This window comes from Haliotis asinina, chromosome 6, assembly GCF_037392515.1.
Source record: "Haliotis asinina isolate JCU_RB_2024 chromosome 6, JCU_Hal_asi_v2, whole genome shotgun sequence".
NCBI classification, from domain to species: Eukaryota; Metazoa; Mollusca; class Gastropoda; order Lepetellida; family Haliotidae; genus Haliotis; species Haliotis asinina.
Genome location: NC_090285.1, coordinates 48,649,296 through 48,668,230, shown reverse-complemented (window position 1 = coordinate 48,668,230; position 18,935 = coordinate 48,649,296). Strand labels below are relative to the sequence as shown.

The 18,935-nt window shown below is 38.6% G+C and overlaps 1 protein-coding gene across 1 annotated transcript; it reads left to right on the top strand.

Annotated features, from left to right (window-relative positions):
* The first annotated feature begins 1,428 nt into the window (after positions 1–1,428).
* On the top strand, positions 1,429–13,541 carry LOC137288044 (uncharacterized). The gene is made up of 3 exons (XM_067820405.1): positions 1,429–1,483; positions 9,817–9,905; positions 10,878–13,541. Exons 2-3 carry the CDS (start codon positions 9,827–9,829, stop codon positions 12,338–12,340), a joined length of 1,542 nt encoding a protein of 513 aa, XP_067676506.1. The 5' UTR covers positions 1,429–1,483; positions 9,817–9,826; the 3' UTR covers positions 12,341–13,541.
* Positions 13,542–18,935: the final 5,394 nt, after the last annotated feature.

The window sequence follows — 18,935 nt, the reverse complement described above, 5'->3', positions numbered from 1 at the left end:
CGTGCAACACTATATGATATGACTTGACACCTACCTAATAGAGCAGCTGATCAAACTCAATATCCGCAGCATAGAACTGTTGTTACAGTTTACACTGAGAGATAAGGTACAGACTCAGTGAGTGAGCATGCATAGTCTTCACACGTTGTGTCCATGTGGAATACCAAGCACGGACCTTCGGCGTGACAAGAGCATGCTGTAAGCACTTGGTTATCCCAACAGGTACAGACACAACAAATGCATCTGTACATACACTGATAAAACCTTATACCATGCACATAGATGATACAATGATGATTGCTAGTGGACCTGTGATAGTTGGACATTCCCAGCTCTCTCATCCATGTGGATTCGTGGTCTGTTTGAGAAGAAAGTGCCCAAACCTTTCCATATCTGAAAAAAAGACTGCCAATAGATTCGATTTCATGGTTTCGGCGATACCATGACTGTGAGTCCATGTATCACTGTCAAACACACATGATACCACGTTTTAGTGGAGCGCATACTGCCTGACCAATGGCATGAACACATGCAAAGGCTACTTAAATGTACCCTTAAAATTGGATCGTATTGGTTAAAATAGTCAAAATCCGAACTAATAACTTGCTTTGGAAAATGTCATCTTTTTTGTCACTGATGCTTCTAATTTGGAAATGTCCTGCACATTTCCAACACAAATACCTCTGAAACCTTTACTGAATGTCTTTAATGTTGCGACGCTATGACAAAGCGTCTTATGACGCTTTTTGTAACAGAAGGCTCGACTTTACCTCAATTCTTGAACTGTTGGAATATTGCTTGACTTAAAAGGCAAATATACATTAACAATTAACAGGAATATGTCAGTGTCACAATGTTAACCTAATCAAAAAGGACAAACACGTATATATGACGCGCCAATAACTGTAATTAACTGCAATTTTCTCAACGGTCTATCTTAATTTCGTTTTTCGTAATTTCGTTGTATATGTGCCTCCAAATTCTGTTCACATTCCAATCTCAAGACATACTTCGAGAGAATGACAACGTCTTCAAATATATAGCGTGTGTATACATTCATGTTGTATACATTCATGACTCCACAAATTCTCTTTCCGTCAGATACGCAGTAAATACATTTTTGTTTAATGTGACTGCGCAATGTTTTTGGGCACCTACAGCGTTGTCGCTATCATTCCCATCTATTTCAGAAAAGTGTTTGGTGGAACCGGATGTAAGGTGTAACACCCAGGAACAATGCATGAGAGATGTGTGATATAAATCTGTTGCATCTGCAAATCATTGTGTCACTATCATTCCCATCTCTGTCAGAAAAGTGTTATGTTGTTGGGTGTAACTGGATGTAACGTGTGAAACTCAAGAACAATGCCTGAGACATGTGTGGCATAAACCTGTCACATCAGCAAACCATTATGTATATAATTTCGACGATTTTCTCCAGTTGAAGTTTCGGCTCGTGGTCGACGCTGCAGAATTCGCAACCGTGAGTTTTTCAAATTAACGTTTTTCATTCAACTCTTTTCGGTTTCACCTGTCTGTTTCATCCTTGTTTGCCGTTTAATGTCACCTACAGCACATTTTCGTTTGGCAGTTGTTTGTAAGTAAACGAGTCTAGACCAGACAATCAAGTGTCCGATATCATGAGCACCGATCTATCAAAAGTGACGGACAGCGTGGCGGTACAAAAGCTCCTGATAGCTAAGTCCAGTAGTCTGATAGACTTCGCGTGGTAGGGCATGTCACCGACGGGAGTTCAGTCTCTGCTTACTATCCTTCTGTAAGAAGGACATGCCGGACGCCCAAGTTTGATTGAGTAGTTAGCCTTTGTTAACTATCCTTCTATAAGAAAGACACGGCGGTAGCTCAATGCAGATTGGGTCGCCTCTGTCTTTGCTAACTATCCTTCTAGAAGAAGGACATACCGGACGATCACGGTTTATTGGGTCGTTAGGCTTTGTTAGTTCTCCTCCTGGAAGAAAGAAAACCGGACGCTCAAATTTGATTGCGTTGACCGACGGAAGTTCAGCCTTTGCTTACTATCCTCCTAGAAGAAGGACATACCGGACGCACAAGGTTTATTGGGTCTTAAGGCTTTTTTAAATTTTCCTCATAGAAGGAAGAAAAACCGGACGCTCAAGGGTGATTGGGTTGACAGCATTTGTAAATTGTCTTCCAGAAGGAGGAAAGCTTGCCTTCCAAACGCATCAACAGAAAATCTCAATCATGAATCCCAATTTTGTGTTTTTCTTCAGTATTCATTCTGCAACTGACTTCAGATATTTGTGTTTACTAGGTGCACAATCTGGTCAATACAGAATCAGTGTGAATAAAAACTATGAACGATTTCATTTACATTCAGAATCAACAATAATAAGAACGGAATAAAATGTGTTTCTCAATTGATTTAATGTATTAGGTTACCATTGGAATAACATTTTAATAAGTGAGTTAGTGCCTGAGTGAGTGTGTGAGTGTAGTTGTGCGCTGCTTTTAGCAATATGCCAGCAATATTGCGCGGCCTAACGAGGGAACACTTTAACCACTCGACTACCCGACCGCCGTTTGTCCCTTTGAATCGATCAGCTTCGTTTGTTTGATTGTGAATGGAGTTTCCGGTTTTGTATTGTCCAATAAACTGGAGATTTGGGGGATCGGACATTTTTTTACCAGTAACCCCACCGCCACACACTCCCGCTTAGAACCAGTGTTTATTGAGTTAGCAACATGATCGGTTAGATCTTCATACGTAGCATAATACTTTCATAACATCAGAAACAATGAAAGCTCAATAGTTGACCGCTTTGCTGGGCATTTTAGAAGTTGAGCTGATAAAGAATGTTAACATTTTTTTATTGATATGCAAGTTCATTTAGTCTGTGAGGGCGACGTCTCCACATAGATTCAAATGTCGTTATCACTTGTTTGATAACGACATTAGAATCTAAGTCGACATTGGAATCTATGTCGAAACGTCTTAGGTCCTACGAAACGAAATAGGTTTTATTATCGCCCACGTAGTACTTAATATCTTATGCGTACATTACAGGTCTAAAATACGTCATATTTTCCTCGGTCCTGCATAAATATTTCTGAGTTTATAGAATAGAACTAAACGACCCAGTATATTTTTTTTATATTTTACTCGAAAACGAGAATACTGAACGCTGTATCTGTTATTGGTGATGTTCATTTTCCAAGTTACAAGATAATTAGCATTTATATTGTGTCTTAAGCTTTAAGATTACATGTATGGTCCGTTCCTAGTATATTAATCCGTCAGCGAGATATGCGCTCGTCTTAATTGCTAAGTTACTTGATAAGCGTTATGCACTAATAGCTAAGACTACATGTCCAGAGAGAAAGGCAAAGATTGCTCTATGATAACACACGCGTCGAGAAAACTGTCAGATAATAGTAGTCATTTCTGTATTCTCAAGTCTTTGAAGCTACGCCAGTAATCTCAAAATTCAGATAGGCGGCAGTGTAGATTAGTAACATTTGTAAATATTGTTTAGGGACTAGTCAGTTGAACGTGCGTCCATATCACGAACACTGAGAGCATCGGTGTAATACAGAACGGCCTGTATTCGGGGTACTTTACTCATGAAATGCACCGAATAAAAACTGGCCATTAATTGATGCTTCTGTTGGTTATTTTGAAGGTAAGCCGTGTTCATTTCATTCATTGTATGTTCCTAAATTATGTTCAGGTTTTCTGTTTCGTTCCATACTGTTAGTTTATACGATATACTCTCATTTAAACTATGCAGTATAGTCTAAGTACACCAGGGAATATTTAGTTAGGTAAGACCATGTAGCACCACCCTAAATATGTAGTCTACGTCAAAATAGCTCAGAGTAGAATTATGTAACGTCGGGCATAATCTAACTTTACTAAATCACATTTACATATAATCAGGCTCGTGGAAGCAGAGAAATCCTTGTGCACGTCTTGTATATTTTATTGCGTGTTTGCAATCAAATGTATACCAGTGAATGTATTTCTAAATGATTATTGTGTGCGTTTAGTTCAAACGTATTACATGAGATAACTATACAGTACACGCAAAACTAGGGAGCGAGCATAAACCTTGTTGTTTCATTCTGTTGCTCAGTATTGCTACGTTTTCAGTATTGTTAAGCTCTAATTATGTAAACGTTGAACACTTTCGATAACCTGCTGTTCGACATGTGATCTTTAGTATCTCACGATAGTCTAGATGTAAAGAAGTGGTCATATGATTCAACAAGCACACTGACGTGTATATTATTTGTGTGTTCTTATTACTCCCTTAAGCTGTGTTCTGTTGGGCAGTATCATTTACTACCTCCACAAACAGAAGATCATTTTAGTAATTGATGACACATGTACTACATGTCTGACTGTAGCGTTACCTCATCAGTCGTTTATTTCTCAGCTGTGCTGTCCTCACTTCTGTGTAATCCTTGCAATTGTTTATCGTAAGGTATTTTGTCAGTAAGTTTTATGAAATTGTTAATTCACAAGGTTATTGTATGTATTATTTGTACACGTTTGAAATATTTCTAATGTTTTATTATGTGATGATTCGTGAAATGCGCCGAATAAAGACTGGCCGCTAATTGATGCTTCTCTTGCTTATTTTGAAGGTGTGCGGTCCCAAGCTAATTCCCCGACAACAATTCTAGGTATTATAATTATCCTAGACCACATATAAACCCTAAACAGGTTACTATAAGGTCAAGGTTATTATACGTGGGACCAATTTACCCTACGTAGGACACACTATCTCCTACGTAGGACTTAATGTATCCTTTTCTAGGTTCGGATTATGACGTATGGCTATTAAGCTTAGAAATGTTTGGTTATGCAGGACGTTAGATAATAGAAATGCAAGTCAGTGAATATTCATGGCATTAACGCAGTGTTACTACGTAGTGTTATTGTGTGTATATACGTTAGGGTGCCGTGGACCTAGTTTTGACTGCAGTTATGGAGATTGGGGCACATACACACACAAACACAAACACACTAACACAAACACACATACAGATACTCACACACTCTCTCACACACACAGACAGAGGGGGTTGAGGTAGGGTAAGGTACTGATATGAAATTCCGGTTATAGCACGCCCTCCGTATGTTTTTGTTTGTCTTCAAAAGGGGCTAGGTTGGATTTGGATACAACGCTCGTTTGCGGTGTGTGTTTTCGTGATTGTTTATAAGTTGACTTGTCTGGGAGGAAACGTGCTGATTGTGACGTAAAACAATACGGAATTCAAAAAGGTAATAGATTGTCATTAACATTGTCTTTGTAAGAATAAGGGAATAAGTACGCATATATTGCCACCGATAGTCTAAAACCCGCCTGAGCACGCAGATTAGGATTCACGTGCAACGACCTCTTAAATATCCAACACGTAACAGTAAAGTGCATATAACCATGAACTAAATGCAACGCGTAACATTGCCACAGTCGGTCTAACACGTGACAGTAATGTGCACTAACTCTAGTTGAACACTAGAGTCTAATAGTGAAGCAAAATAGTACACTGTTATTGACTAAGTAAATGGATCATATAATATTAGACTCCAATGGTAAATGTTCCTAAAAGTAAATGAAACACTATGACTGTAGACTCTTAACTGTGATTGAGCAAGTGGAACAGAAGATTGTTTGCATGTCTGGGGATTTAAGTCGGCCATTTCAGATTAATGCATCTTAACATATATCCATCATCTCCTAGAGGAGATAGTAAGTCCTAAGTATGAGATACTAAGTCCTACATAGGCAATAATTAGACTAAAAACATTTTCACCGTGGCCCTACTACGTTTCCGTACATTTTACTATATCCTACTCAGCTTATTAATCATATTCTTTATAGTGATAAATTCCATATTGTTGGGGTAAAGGCATTATTTTTCCTGTTCATAAGTCTGGTTGCTGAGATGCCAAAAATACCTTCTCTCAAAGATTCTACTTGTAAAGTTTTTATATTTATTCTTAATCGTTGCGATAGTGTGAGGTAGATGTTATAGCCGCGAATCACAGGCTGAATCCAGGGTTGATTATTCATCGATTGACTAACGATTTTTCACTGGAGTCCTTACTTCGGTATCTTCCCAAATGTCAGATGCGTCGACTGTCAGACGGGTAATTATCAGATTAGTCATGGTGGGTTACCTGTTTACCCTTCAGTAAAATGGAACAGACCACAACAATAAAAACTTAGTAAGTCCCAGGAAAGTTTTAATAACCTTTCCTCTATTACTATTTACATATCAAATTATCAAATGTAAAATATGGTGATTTGATGATTTTACATCACAATCTTTATAAGTAATGTAAGCACCAACTCTAAATGTTAATTACAGCTTCAGCTTTATCAGCTTCAGCCGGGTATATCAAAATACATATATCATCATGTAGTCTTATGTAGTTTTTCTAGTAAACTCGGCACTCGTCAGGGCTGTGTCTTGAGGCCTCAGCTATTTATTATTTTCACACATATCATCATGTAGTCTTATGGAGTCGGAAGGAGGTCATTGTGTTACAATTTTGTTTTCTTCTATCACCAGTCTCTGTTCTCTCATGTTTGCTGATGATGTGTTAGCAATAGTGAATGAGTGAGTTTGGTTTTACCCCGCACTCAGCAATATTCCAGCTCTATGAAGGCGGTCTGTAAATAATCGAGTCTGGACCAGACAATCCGGTGATCAAAAACATGAGCATCGATCTACCTAACTGGGAACCGATGACATGTGGCCAACCACGTCAGCGAGTCTGACCACCCGTTTCCGTTAGTCGCCTCTTACGACAAGCACAGTCGCCTTTTATGGCAAGCATAGGTTGCTGAAGGCCTATTCTACCCTGAGACCTTCACGGGTCTGTTTTGAAAAGCTAAGATTTATGTACTCGGTAAATTATGCGAGCAAACTGGTATGAACGTGAATTCAAAGAAAACCTAGATCATTGTGTTTAGAAATGGGGGTCCCTTGCGCTCTTATGAAAACTGGTGTTATGACGGTAATGTTATTGACACTTCTACAAGTACCTAGGAAATATGTTCGCTCCTAAATAATCCTGGAGTAAAGCTACATTTTGCCTTGCATCATAAACTAATAAGGCTCTGTTAAAAGTCCAAAAGAAACTTGGTAGCATTAATTGTACAGATTTATTTAAGAATTTGATTGTAGGACATTGCCTATCCTGTGTTATGGGTCTGAAATATAGGTCCCATTTCACTGTAATACTATTGAATCTGTCCATATTAAATTTTGTAAATATGTTTTGAAACTTGGAAAACCCACCTGTAACAATATGGCCTTGGGTGAATGTGGAAGAGTGGAACAGTATATTTATATAACCAAAACTCTAAAATACAGGTATAGACTTTGACAACGTGCCTAACTATAGACTACCCAAAGATGTTATTTTATGTCATCATCTTTAGACAGGGTAGGACAAAATTCGTGGGCAGCTGAAATTAAAAAAATATTCTTTTTCAATTTGCTTTTGGACTTGGTTGGATAAACCAGCAAATTTGGTGATAATAAAACACTTATTGAATCATTTAAACAGATAATAAATGTTATAATAATTCCAACCTTGGCAATCGTGTTTGGATAGCAGGCATAAACGTTTTTATTATAAACAATTCATATCTTTACTAAATGTAGATAGCTACTTGGTAATGATATTCATCAATATCTCATAAAATCATGTATGCCCGGTTTCGACCTTGTAATTTTAAACTATGAATGACATGTGTTTTGTATCTGCGACAAATAAAGCAAGTGTTTTATTAATTTTATTTCTATATTACAGAGTAAATCTATTAATATCATCTAGTATGTATGTCGGTTTTCATACTAAATTTTATGTAGACAAGAAGATCAAGTTGTTTTACAAATTGTCTTAATGACAATTTTAATATTTGTGCACAATAACTACGGCTTGTTACCACTCGCAATCAGCAACATTTTCACCAATATTTTCACCTCGTTTAGATACCAGAGCATAGAGGTGTCATCACTTTTACTGGAAATTGTAATAACAAGAAATACAACAGTAATATGTGCGGTAGCATATTTTTTCTTCTCAGTCGTAAAGATCCGGGTTAGAATTTGTCATCAGCAACCCAAGCTTCCCAAGAGGCGGTTAACGGGATGGTCAGTCTTGGTTCATGCGTACCGAACTAAAAAAGACATTTCACACTTGGACAAATGAATTGTGTCAAACGTGGGTAGGACAAGGTAGTTGCTTTGGTTGAAGACAATAGTTCCAACTGTGGTGAACCATTCGGGGCGATTGCGCACGCCCTTATGTGTAACGCGACCCTTCACGTGTGCGGTGTCACGTGACCACAATTTCAGGTGCCTAACCACCAACACGTGTGCAGAATTTGCTGGCGATTAACAAAAAGCACGTTAACCAGCCTTGAGAGATAAGCGCCTATCAAGACATGCCTTTCAGTTGTTGAATGGGAACTTGCCACTGGCATAGGCTTACTCCAGACTGGCCAGCCTACAACCAGGGTGCAATTGTGCGTCATACTATCACAACATCTGAAGGCCACGAGTCACGTCACATGCGAAGGACAATCGAATTCGGCTTCAAATTGTTTTTCGAATCCAACGTCATCGATACCGCACTGTTTAGCGGTCGCCTAAGTGCTCACTTGCCTTGTCTACCTTCGTTCCCTACCTTATGTTGGGCAGATTCCGACACAGTTAAATTGTAACGTATGTCTACGCAGGGATACTCTACAACATCTATATAGGCTCCCTGATCAGCTCTTGAAAATAAACCCGGCTCAATCTTAAATACTACGCTACCACCATATTGGCTACACTGGTTGCGTAACGACCCGAGACATACGTTCAGCGGCTTGTCGAGGAGTTTTTTCTCCCCCTCTATATAGGCTCCCTGGTCTACGCAGGCCACAATTGCACAAGCAGAATGCTCAAAAGCTGGGCGCCATATTGGTACACCAATGGCGCAGGTTGCCTTACGGGCGTTAAGCAGTCAACACTGTGACATGCGCTTTACTGAACTAGTATGTGTGAGTGAGTGAACGAGTTACAATTAATAGTCACATTGGCAATATTTCAGCCATATCGTGACTTGAATGTAATAAATAATAAATTCATAATGGACACAATTAGATTGTAAAACACTACCACCAAAGACCAGTGAAATGTCTAGATTATCACACAAAGAGAATTAAAACTAGCATTGAACTGTATAATTTGACAAACGGAAATTATGGACAATACGACATAAAAACAGGCTGAAGATCACCAGCAACTACAGGTAGATCACCAGACTAGGGACCATAAGGACTCACGGAGTATGCGTGAGGAAGTTTGTAGCTTTTAGTAATATTTCAGCAATATCAGTGGGCTTCTCATACCTTTGTGGGGAATTGAACCAGGTCTTCGTCGTGACTGGCGAACACTTTAACCACTCGGCTACCCCACTATGCCTGTTCTAACATGCTCCAATACAGGTGGCTAGTCCTTGAAACGTGACCCCATCGTGCACCTTTATGGCTAATGCTGTTTTACTGTACGTCCATTACGTCCTTAGACATTTTGTTCTGTGTGGGTAGGTTTGGGAAATAAAGTAATACATTTAAAGTTTGCATGGTTTGTGTTTAGTATGAGTCATCGTATCCCATTTGCGGGGATTAATTTTTCAGGATGTCAGTGATGGGACTCTCGGGTTCAGACAAGATTACTGACAGACCACCGTCACAGAACTGGAATGATCCCATTCAACGACAAACAAACCTTCATTTCTTCCATACATTTTCTTTTTCGTTTCAGAAAACAAGCTATGAAGTTTACAATGTTACTGCCTCTGTTAATGTGCATATCAGTGGATCGTCTTTATGGGCTTGAAAGCCACGATGCATGTAAGTAGCCTTGTAGTGCGTACGTTAAGTTTTGCGCTTTTGTTTTCAGTATTCCAGCAATATCACGACTGGGGGTGGGGGTGGGGGTAGGGGTGGGAGGTATTTATGTGAGATTATGTGCCTCTTGTCTATTAATCCGAAACGCAGTTCGTCAATGCTCGAAACTAATATCCTTTGGAAGAGAATCATTGCTGGAAGCTCGTACGTTAATATTGAATAAGGCCACCTGAGTATATTTTTTCACTTTGCATGCCGTAAATATTAGTCCAGTGTGCGAAAGATTTTAGACATTTTGCTATCCAGCTACACCTGAAAGTTACCAGCCCTCAAAATAATCCACTAGTCAGAAATTTGAATATCGAAACTAAGCAAAAGATAACACAAACAGATAAGATAAGATAAGATAAGATAAGAGATATTTTTAGCATAACGTTTCATCGTTAAGCTGCTAATATGATGACAATTTGTATTTGGCCGTTATCTAGAATGATAGTCGAATGGAGTGTCATATTTACAAAATGATCCCATCAATATTCACTTATCAGTCGGGGCAGTGACAGATTGTCTAGCCGCGAGCAAGCGGGTCAGTCACTATTTCGCACACTGGTCAATTACCGCTATATATCCAGTTTGACGTCGGAGAAAAATGCTGAAGAGATTGTAGACCCTGACTTACCACTTCGATGAAAAAAGGCCGTATCACTGGTAGATTGGTGACAAACAGGCGAACCCAAGTGACACAACTCTTGACAGCAAATCGATACCAAAATCTGCCTGACCCCCTTTCAAAACGAATGGGGCGTTGTGTGAAGCATACATTTTTATGTCATAAAACGTAAATGCACTCATTTTGTTGATGATTGTCACAACGTCCGTTTACTAATCTGAAAAATATTTCTCATATCTATAAGCCTTCCTTCGTAAATGTTTAAATGGTTATCAGTAAAGACAGGTCTTTTTGTATGGTTTTAGGTCTACAGGAGGATAGGGAGTGGATTAAAGTTCTAGAAACATCTGAAAATGGGACTGTGCTGTTCGGCAGAAAACAAGCTTTGAAGGAGGCAGTTAACCGTGGCGGAAGGATAAGAATCGACAGAAGCACCTACTTTACTGAAGCTGACAATTGCATTAACTGGAAAGGAGAGGTTTGCTGCCAGGCACTAATGCATATCAGCAAAGCATCATGGGACAGATTTCAAACAAATATATATTGGTGGATGAGCAATATTTGCACGACAGGCAACTGGCACATGATAAGATATTACGTTGGAGGCACATACATGTCTGAGTCACGTAGCATGTACGCCTTAAAATGGTTTATTTTGAAACCGAAAAATAAAGAACCTGTTTATTCTACCTTTGGAAAAGGAACTCTGAAATCGGGCAGTGTCGACAAGCTGATTTCATCAATTCTGCAAGGAAACGCGATATCAGTAACTCAAAAGGAGAAGGTTGTATTTCCTGTTCAAAATATTCAGATCTTCAACACAGGGTGTGGTGGTAACACCACGATAAGCGCTGAACATATTTGGAGCGTAAGCCAAAGGGGAGTGGGAAATCATTTGGAATTTCAAAGGAATGCTTACTGGTGGTTTCTGATCTTAAATACCGCTGGTACTCGTACCATGTCCAGGTGGAATTTGGGTTCTCACACAGCAAGAGGACAGTCTCAGGACAAAGTGGCTTTAGACTGGTTTGTGGACCCGTGTTGGGTTCCAATTCATAACTGTAGTGATCCGGTCTCAGATTCATTATGGACAAAGTCCAACCTACAACGTCTCGTCGAAGCTGGACATAATGTGCGGGTAAAGTTCGGTAACACCGTCGTTGCAGCAGAGAGCATTAGGCTCACAGAAAAGCAGGTGACAGTTCAAAGTATATCTTCACTGGCTAGAGCTGACTCAAAAACATTTGCAAGTAATTTGAACTGGGAGTTTAGAGTTCTGAGCACGAATGGATCTGTTCGTACATATCGCCCCCTTGTGGGATCATCGTCAACCAACCCTCTCGGCTACACCGTTGACAGGCAGGAGATGACTTGGTACGTTGATACCAGGAGATGGCAGTTATTGTTCCACTTGTTGCTGGATGGCAAGGTGTGTAGAGGATCAGCTTTGGCTGTTAGACATGCTGTCCAAGACGGAGCAGACATCAGAGTAGCGTTCAAGTTTCCCGACGACCAGGGGTTCCGCTATCACAAAGTAGATAATATTGGCTTGGGACCTACTCCTCATCTTGCAGCTCAGATTGTTCGGGCACTGAGGGACAACGAGACATCCGCTGATGAATTTGAGCTTGACCGGACACCACAATGGTCCTTCAAACTGATCACTACCACTGGCTTCGTTCACACTTCAAACTGGATCGTTGGTGAACACGTCAGCAAAGGGCGTACCACCAAACGGGCCGAAATACAGTGGTTTGCAAGCTTTTGAAGTGGGAAGTGGATATTTTTCATTCTTTCCCCCGATTCTTTAGAACATCTATGCCTGGACTTTCCGTATCGCCGATTCTTCCATATTCACGAAGGAGATATGAACCGGTTGACTGACTCTCTCTCTCTCTCTCTCACACACACACACACACACACACACACACACACACACACACACACACACACACACACACACACACACACACACAAACACACACACACACACACAAACACACAAACACACACACACAAACACACAAACACACACACACACACACACACAACCCAAAAAAACAAACAAGAAATAATAGACTAAGCGCTATTGCGGTATTTATTGATGCCTAAACGACACGAGGGCGATACAGAATTTAATATTTTTTTTTATTTGCAGATTTATATTCAAAGTACAGATGGCATGTCACATATAATCAGCAGAAAGTTGACAATTGTATGCTTTTAACACCTTCGTGAGCTAAAACAATAGTATGTACCGAAGTAATGTTACTAACTCTAGAATCTATATACTCATATGAACATACTGGAGCATACTATGTACAACCTTATCTGAAATGTTAGATTTAGGCTCTATCATGGGCTGCTAATATTATATCATACAAATGATGGATGCTCAGAAAACCAACATTTCGTAAATTTATCATATGAACAGGTTGTGAAAGCAATACATTTGGAGCTGTAACAGTATTCTATACCTTCGATCGATTGTGAAAAATGTCTATTCAGCAAGAAGCGACATTAAATTAAAAGGATCGTCTCTATTTTCCTTTAATCAAAACAGTATAATCTGTGGTGTATTTTAATTCTTATTCCCGTATCAGATATGAGCAGTTCTCTATTTTCCTCCACAATCTATTTATCAAATAGAGAATCATAAATAGATTCAAAATCGTTTCATTACAAACATTACAAGAGCTACACAATGGGTCACTGACTTTTATTGTATGTAAGTAATAGTTCATGCCTAAAATATTGTTAATAACGTTCATCTGGAAACATTTAATTCTGTGTACATCTAAATGGTATTATGTCGCCTTGACAACGGCCGCCTGATATCGGATTAAATGGAATCGCAAATCCATTTTTAAGAATTTATAAGTACTTTATCAATATATGTCCAATCAATTGTGTCAAAGGCGTTCAAGACTTGCTTGCGTGGTGTTTTAGTAATAAATAATTGCATCTTGCATCCTGGTAATGTGTTTCTTGTTCCGTCAACTGATAGTGATTCAGTCAATTTTACTCAGAATTAACAATTTGGGAGCTTTGCGAGTTTAGTTTTACGCAATATTCCAGCTGTATGGCGGTCTGTATATAATCCAATCTGGATCAGATAATGTAATGATCAACGGCATGGGCATTGATCTACGCAATGTTAGTCGCCTCTTACCACAAACATGGGTGACTGAACATCGGTCTTCACAGGTTGGGTAGCTTTGTATCTTTCTGGAGGGTAACAAAACACAAGAGCTAACCGTCATGATAGATAGTCATCTTATATCAAAACACGATTAGGGTACTGAATTGGTATACTCTATTCGCTATTATCAAAAAGAATCCCTCTTACTTCTGCTAGTTGCAAACACATTGGTAGTCCCTATCTGCCATCTAGCAGTCAGAAGCATCTTTCAGAACACATCGTCCACCCGATTTGCCAAGGTCTGTACATCAGTCATTGCAGGACTTCCAAAGACGTCCCGTTCCCCAGGAGCTCCAGCCAGAGCACCTGCTCCAGTTCTCCCAGCAACCGCCTTCCACTTTTGGGAAGAACCATAAGAGATTGAGTTATCCAACAAAATCAACTTTGGACAATAGGAACTCTGGGCAGCGGATATATACTCCATGCCATTGAATGATATTTCTACAAAAGAAAATTAATTCTTTTTTCAGACACAGCATAACGTACGTAAACTGTGTTAATGTTTCTGATTGCACAGCATAGGTACTACGTGTTAGTGGAACGAATACACATGTAGATAAGTCTTTGAAGGGCATTTAGAAGTAAAATGCATAAGAATGAAGATTTTATGGATATCAACTTCTTTATATGAGAACACAACGTTTCGGAGTTAATGCTTACTCCTTACACCTGATGAAGGAGTAAGCATTAACTCCGAAACGTTGTGTTCTCATATAAAGAAGTTGATATCCATAAAATCTTCATTCTTACACATGTAGATAGAACAAACGTACAACGACAAGGCGCCATGTGAATCTCATCAACAAACCTGAAACAGGCCAGTAAGCTTCTAATACATTTGTTTTGTTGAGTTTACATACAGTGTGTCTAAGAACATTCTTGCAAAAAGAGTAAGATAATACAGCGTAAATATTTGCCAAAGGTCACATGCACGACTTTGCAGATTTTGATACCTTTCTGTATGTACGTACAGAGACAAATCGTCAAAATATGCAAAATTCAACTCAAAGTTGAAAAATAACGCGATGAAAAAAAACCCGCGAAATCGGAGTTCAAACAATTCTTTAATTTCACCCAAGCGCTGGTGTGAAAAGTGGTCTCAGCACCTATGCAGCGCTGCGCTCATAACGCATGCACAGTGAATAGGTTCGCGGAGATCATGAGCAGGAGTATTCTAAGTTGCGTATACCAGCAAGTAAATAATCTGCTCGTTACAGAAAAAAAAAAGAAAAAAAAAGAAAAGAAAAACCAAAAACATGTTGATTGTGATGAGTATCCCCTGTCGATGACAAACGTTAATGTCTGTTTTATTGACACCTACATGTCTAAATGTCTGCCTACCGGTCTGCTAATCACAATACGCAATACACAACTTCAGTCATTGACCACATGCAATTTGGATTTAACATCCATAAACGCCATAAACAAAGAGCCGCCTGGACGCACCGGCAAATGAACCAGCCAATTAAAGACTTCGTAACAAGTGAGTGCCCTGACTGGGTTCGGTATCCCGCGTGCTTCGTTTCGAGCGTAGTAAACCCAGTAAAAATATTGCACTTTTGATTTGCGACTGTACGCCAGTTTGCATATATTTGGGTTTTTCTTCATAATGCACATTATATGTCATGAAAAAGTGATGTGAGCTTTAAGCAACACAACAATGCAGAGCAGAACAAACATGTTGATTTAGCTTCAATATCGCCAATAGTTACAGCAGGTTACGTGGGCCAGTGCGTGTTTTCAATAAACAGGGACCAGAGTTGGCAGAAAGCCTTCCTCCATTGAACACACGCTGTGTTGATCACAACAGGTGACTTTTCTTATTGTCTTTTGCCTATCCCTACGTCCTAAATCACCAGTCAGTTGGACTGAATCGCATTCACTCTTCAACAGACAATTTGGATGATAAATTGTTGACGCTATTTTTCTGTATGTACCAAGAGAAGCGACCATTTCAAGTCCATTACAGATGTCTGCTAAGTGCAAAGTTGTCTGTAGTTTTGACTATATCATGAGTTCATATACTTCCTATCAAGGGTTTGTCCTCACTAGTGTAAATATAGCTCCTCACTTCAGGCAACTCTTCTAAACAAATTTTACAAAATATTCCATACTGTTTAAGGTTACTGTTTATACATAAACCGGTGTATTATAAAACAAACTCGTAACGTTGAAACGATTATTGTCATGAATTCAGTAAGTGATAAAAATCAGTGAAATTTGGCAAATTCTTAACAAAATTTCACACCAAAACGCAGCTGTTCGCATGCACTATACACTGTATTTGCAGATGCTTTTCATCAATTTGATGCATGATCCTGGTGCAATTCATAAGGCTTGCTGTTGGTGTCCCCAAGCTGGTAGAGAAATCAACCTTGTACAGGTGTTCGATTCCTGGTCGTGTCATACTAAACTACGACGAAATGTGGTACTTGTTGTTCCCTGTCTGGCGCCCGGCAGTAATGGGTAAAACAAGGACTGGTCGGCTCGGAGTCAGTATTGTGTATAATGCACAAAACGACCTTACGAACAAGTGACTTTGCTTGGATGAACGCTGGAGGTCCTCACCACAACACTCTTTAATTCGCCAGCTTGTAATCGTCCAATGGCAATATTTCTGTCAGCACCGTTGAAACGTCCCATTTTCTCAACCAGTATTTGCAAGGGTCTTGGACGAACTTGCGAGCTGCATTTTGGTATTTTATAGTCATAGATTTACAAGCTGTCGTTTTGTTCTTGTAAAGGGACCTATTTCACTTGTTATGCTTGTATAAAGATACCATTATAAAGACACTGTAATCATTTTGCTATGCTTAACATAGTCACCAAGCAATGAATCTAAATTTGTCGTATACAGACAAAGGGAACTATGTACAAATTTTAAAAATGCCCATTAATAACAAGTGAAATATGAAGACTAACATATTTGACCTTTATAGAGCAAATAACTGTCTCTTTTCTAGATTGTGTTCATATTTCTGAAGTGTGTAAATCTACATGCCAAACAATGCCTTAAGGCACAATACATGGTAAACATTTGAGAGTATTTCTTGTGAACAGAATGTAATCAGTGCCTTTAAAAAAACTGAGCCCATATTGCATGAGTTAGTGAGCAAACGAGCGAGCAGGCGTGCGTGCGTGCGTGCGTGCGTGCATGCGTGCGTGCGTGCGTGCGTGTATGTGTAACCTGATAGCTATTGAATATCAGGCCGACAAACATAATGACAATAGCGGTTAGGACACTTATGGTATTTGAAGAAAGAACGCGATTTCATGCTTCATATCATGTGCAGCTTCAAATATTTGGATGTGAGATTTGCTGAAATGTACCAGAGAACATTGTAATGTCGTAATGACGTGTTAAAGACACATGTAATGATGGTAAATATACACCCATGCATTAATTAAGCACCACCATACTTGGGAAATAAGATGTGATGCTACAGAAAAGTAATTGTGAAGCATCAATTTAATCAACGTATAGCTGAAGTAGCTTCATCCGCTAATAATTTTACAAATACCACAATCGTTTCTATTTTTTATGAATATGTTAATGAAAATGTGATGGGACAAGATTTTAAACCAAAATAAACATCCCTCTCCTGTTGAAATTACGCAACTGAACTAGGTTTTGACCAAAAATAACAATTCTGTTACATACCAAGATGGCATTTACACAACAAGCTTCAATTATGCATAATCAGGAAGGACCAAAATGTCCATGGTTTAGATCTGTTTCCAACATTTTCAGATTGCTGATAGACAAGAACCGACGAAGGACACATTAATTTTGGAATAAATCTTTTATTTTTTTGAGTTGATGACATTGATTGAACACTTCTTCTTGTCGGATGCAGATACATGTAATTACAGCTACAATCAGCTACAAACAAACGTGTTTGTTCAGTTTTTAAAGCAATTTTACTGCCTTTTAGAACTATATTTTTTCAGTTTGATAGTAACGTTAACCTTTCCTAAATCTTAGCTTACTATCATTATTCCATTCAGAATAAATAACGAATTTACAGGCCACATAACAATCAATTATCACTTAGTTTTTCAAAAGAAGGTAACGTGTTTAAAAACAGAGAAAACACCTGTTTTAAATATAGGTACTTGTCCTAATTAAAGTCCACCGTAATTGCAATGACGTTTTTATTTTAAAAATGTTGCATGCTTGCTCTATCAAATTATAAAGGTTATTTAGAATTTCATTTCAGACAAAATCAAATGGTTAAAATACATTGGGGTGCTTATTTTATGCATGGATGTATATATACAAATTAACGTTGGCCTAGAAACACCAACTTGGTTAAGGCAGGTTTCTATCAGTTAGATACTCAACTGACGAGGATACTTTTAATTATCATTTAGTCAGTTATCACTTCAGACAGGTATTTCCCATGATTACTTACTCACAGAGGTATTTTACTGGCTGAATATGTGCACACGTTATACCGTCATTGTATGTTAAGTACATGGTGAAGAACATTCTTTATGCTGGTAATTTGCCAATTGGGAAATTGTAGAAGTCAAAACATTGATTACACAGTCTCGTTTTCTGCTGACGTGACTCCGTTCTAGTGTGCAACTTAGGCCAATAACCAGTCCAGACTTTTGAGACCAATTCATTCAACATGATGTATGAATATGTGTCAGTATTATTTGATTCATATAATCACTTGCATATTGCATCACTATGCCCCTTTTTAATCTTTGGAAACACGTTTGTTACGGACTTGATTCAAATTCCAAGACTCTTTATTCAGTATCAAAGGCCTACGGACCTGAGTATATGTATATATAGTGTATGTATAGTCAAGTCATTACATGTATTATATAATGTACATCATTAATATTTATAATGGTTCAATTTCTCATCAACAGAATTGAACAGTGTTGGTAAATCTATCAGTTGTCTCCCTTAGTTGTCCACATATAGCTGTCAGATTTAGAATAAGCAGTACGTGAAATCCTGACATATTCTTATCTGTCATAACTTATAGCAATACTTATACATTACACAAATAAATACAAAAGCGTGTTCTCAATTTGCTATGTAAATGGAATGACGGGATATAGTATTCTTGTCTTCAACTGCAGATATATTCAAATTCGAGCCACACTGGATATCATTAACTATTACAATGGTTAAGTTTTC

What these genes read in the sequence shown, in the direction of transcription:
- LOC137288044 (XM_067820405.1), top strand. Translation starts at nt 9,827, where the DNA reads ATGAAGTTTACAATGTTACTGCCTCTGTTAATGTGCATATCAGTGGAT. An exon ending in GCTTGAAAGCCACGATGCAT is followed by an intron (nt 9,906 to 10,877) that starts GTAAGTAGCCTT and finishes GTATGGTTTTAG; the next exon opens with GTCTACAGGAGGATAGGGAG.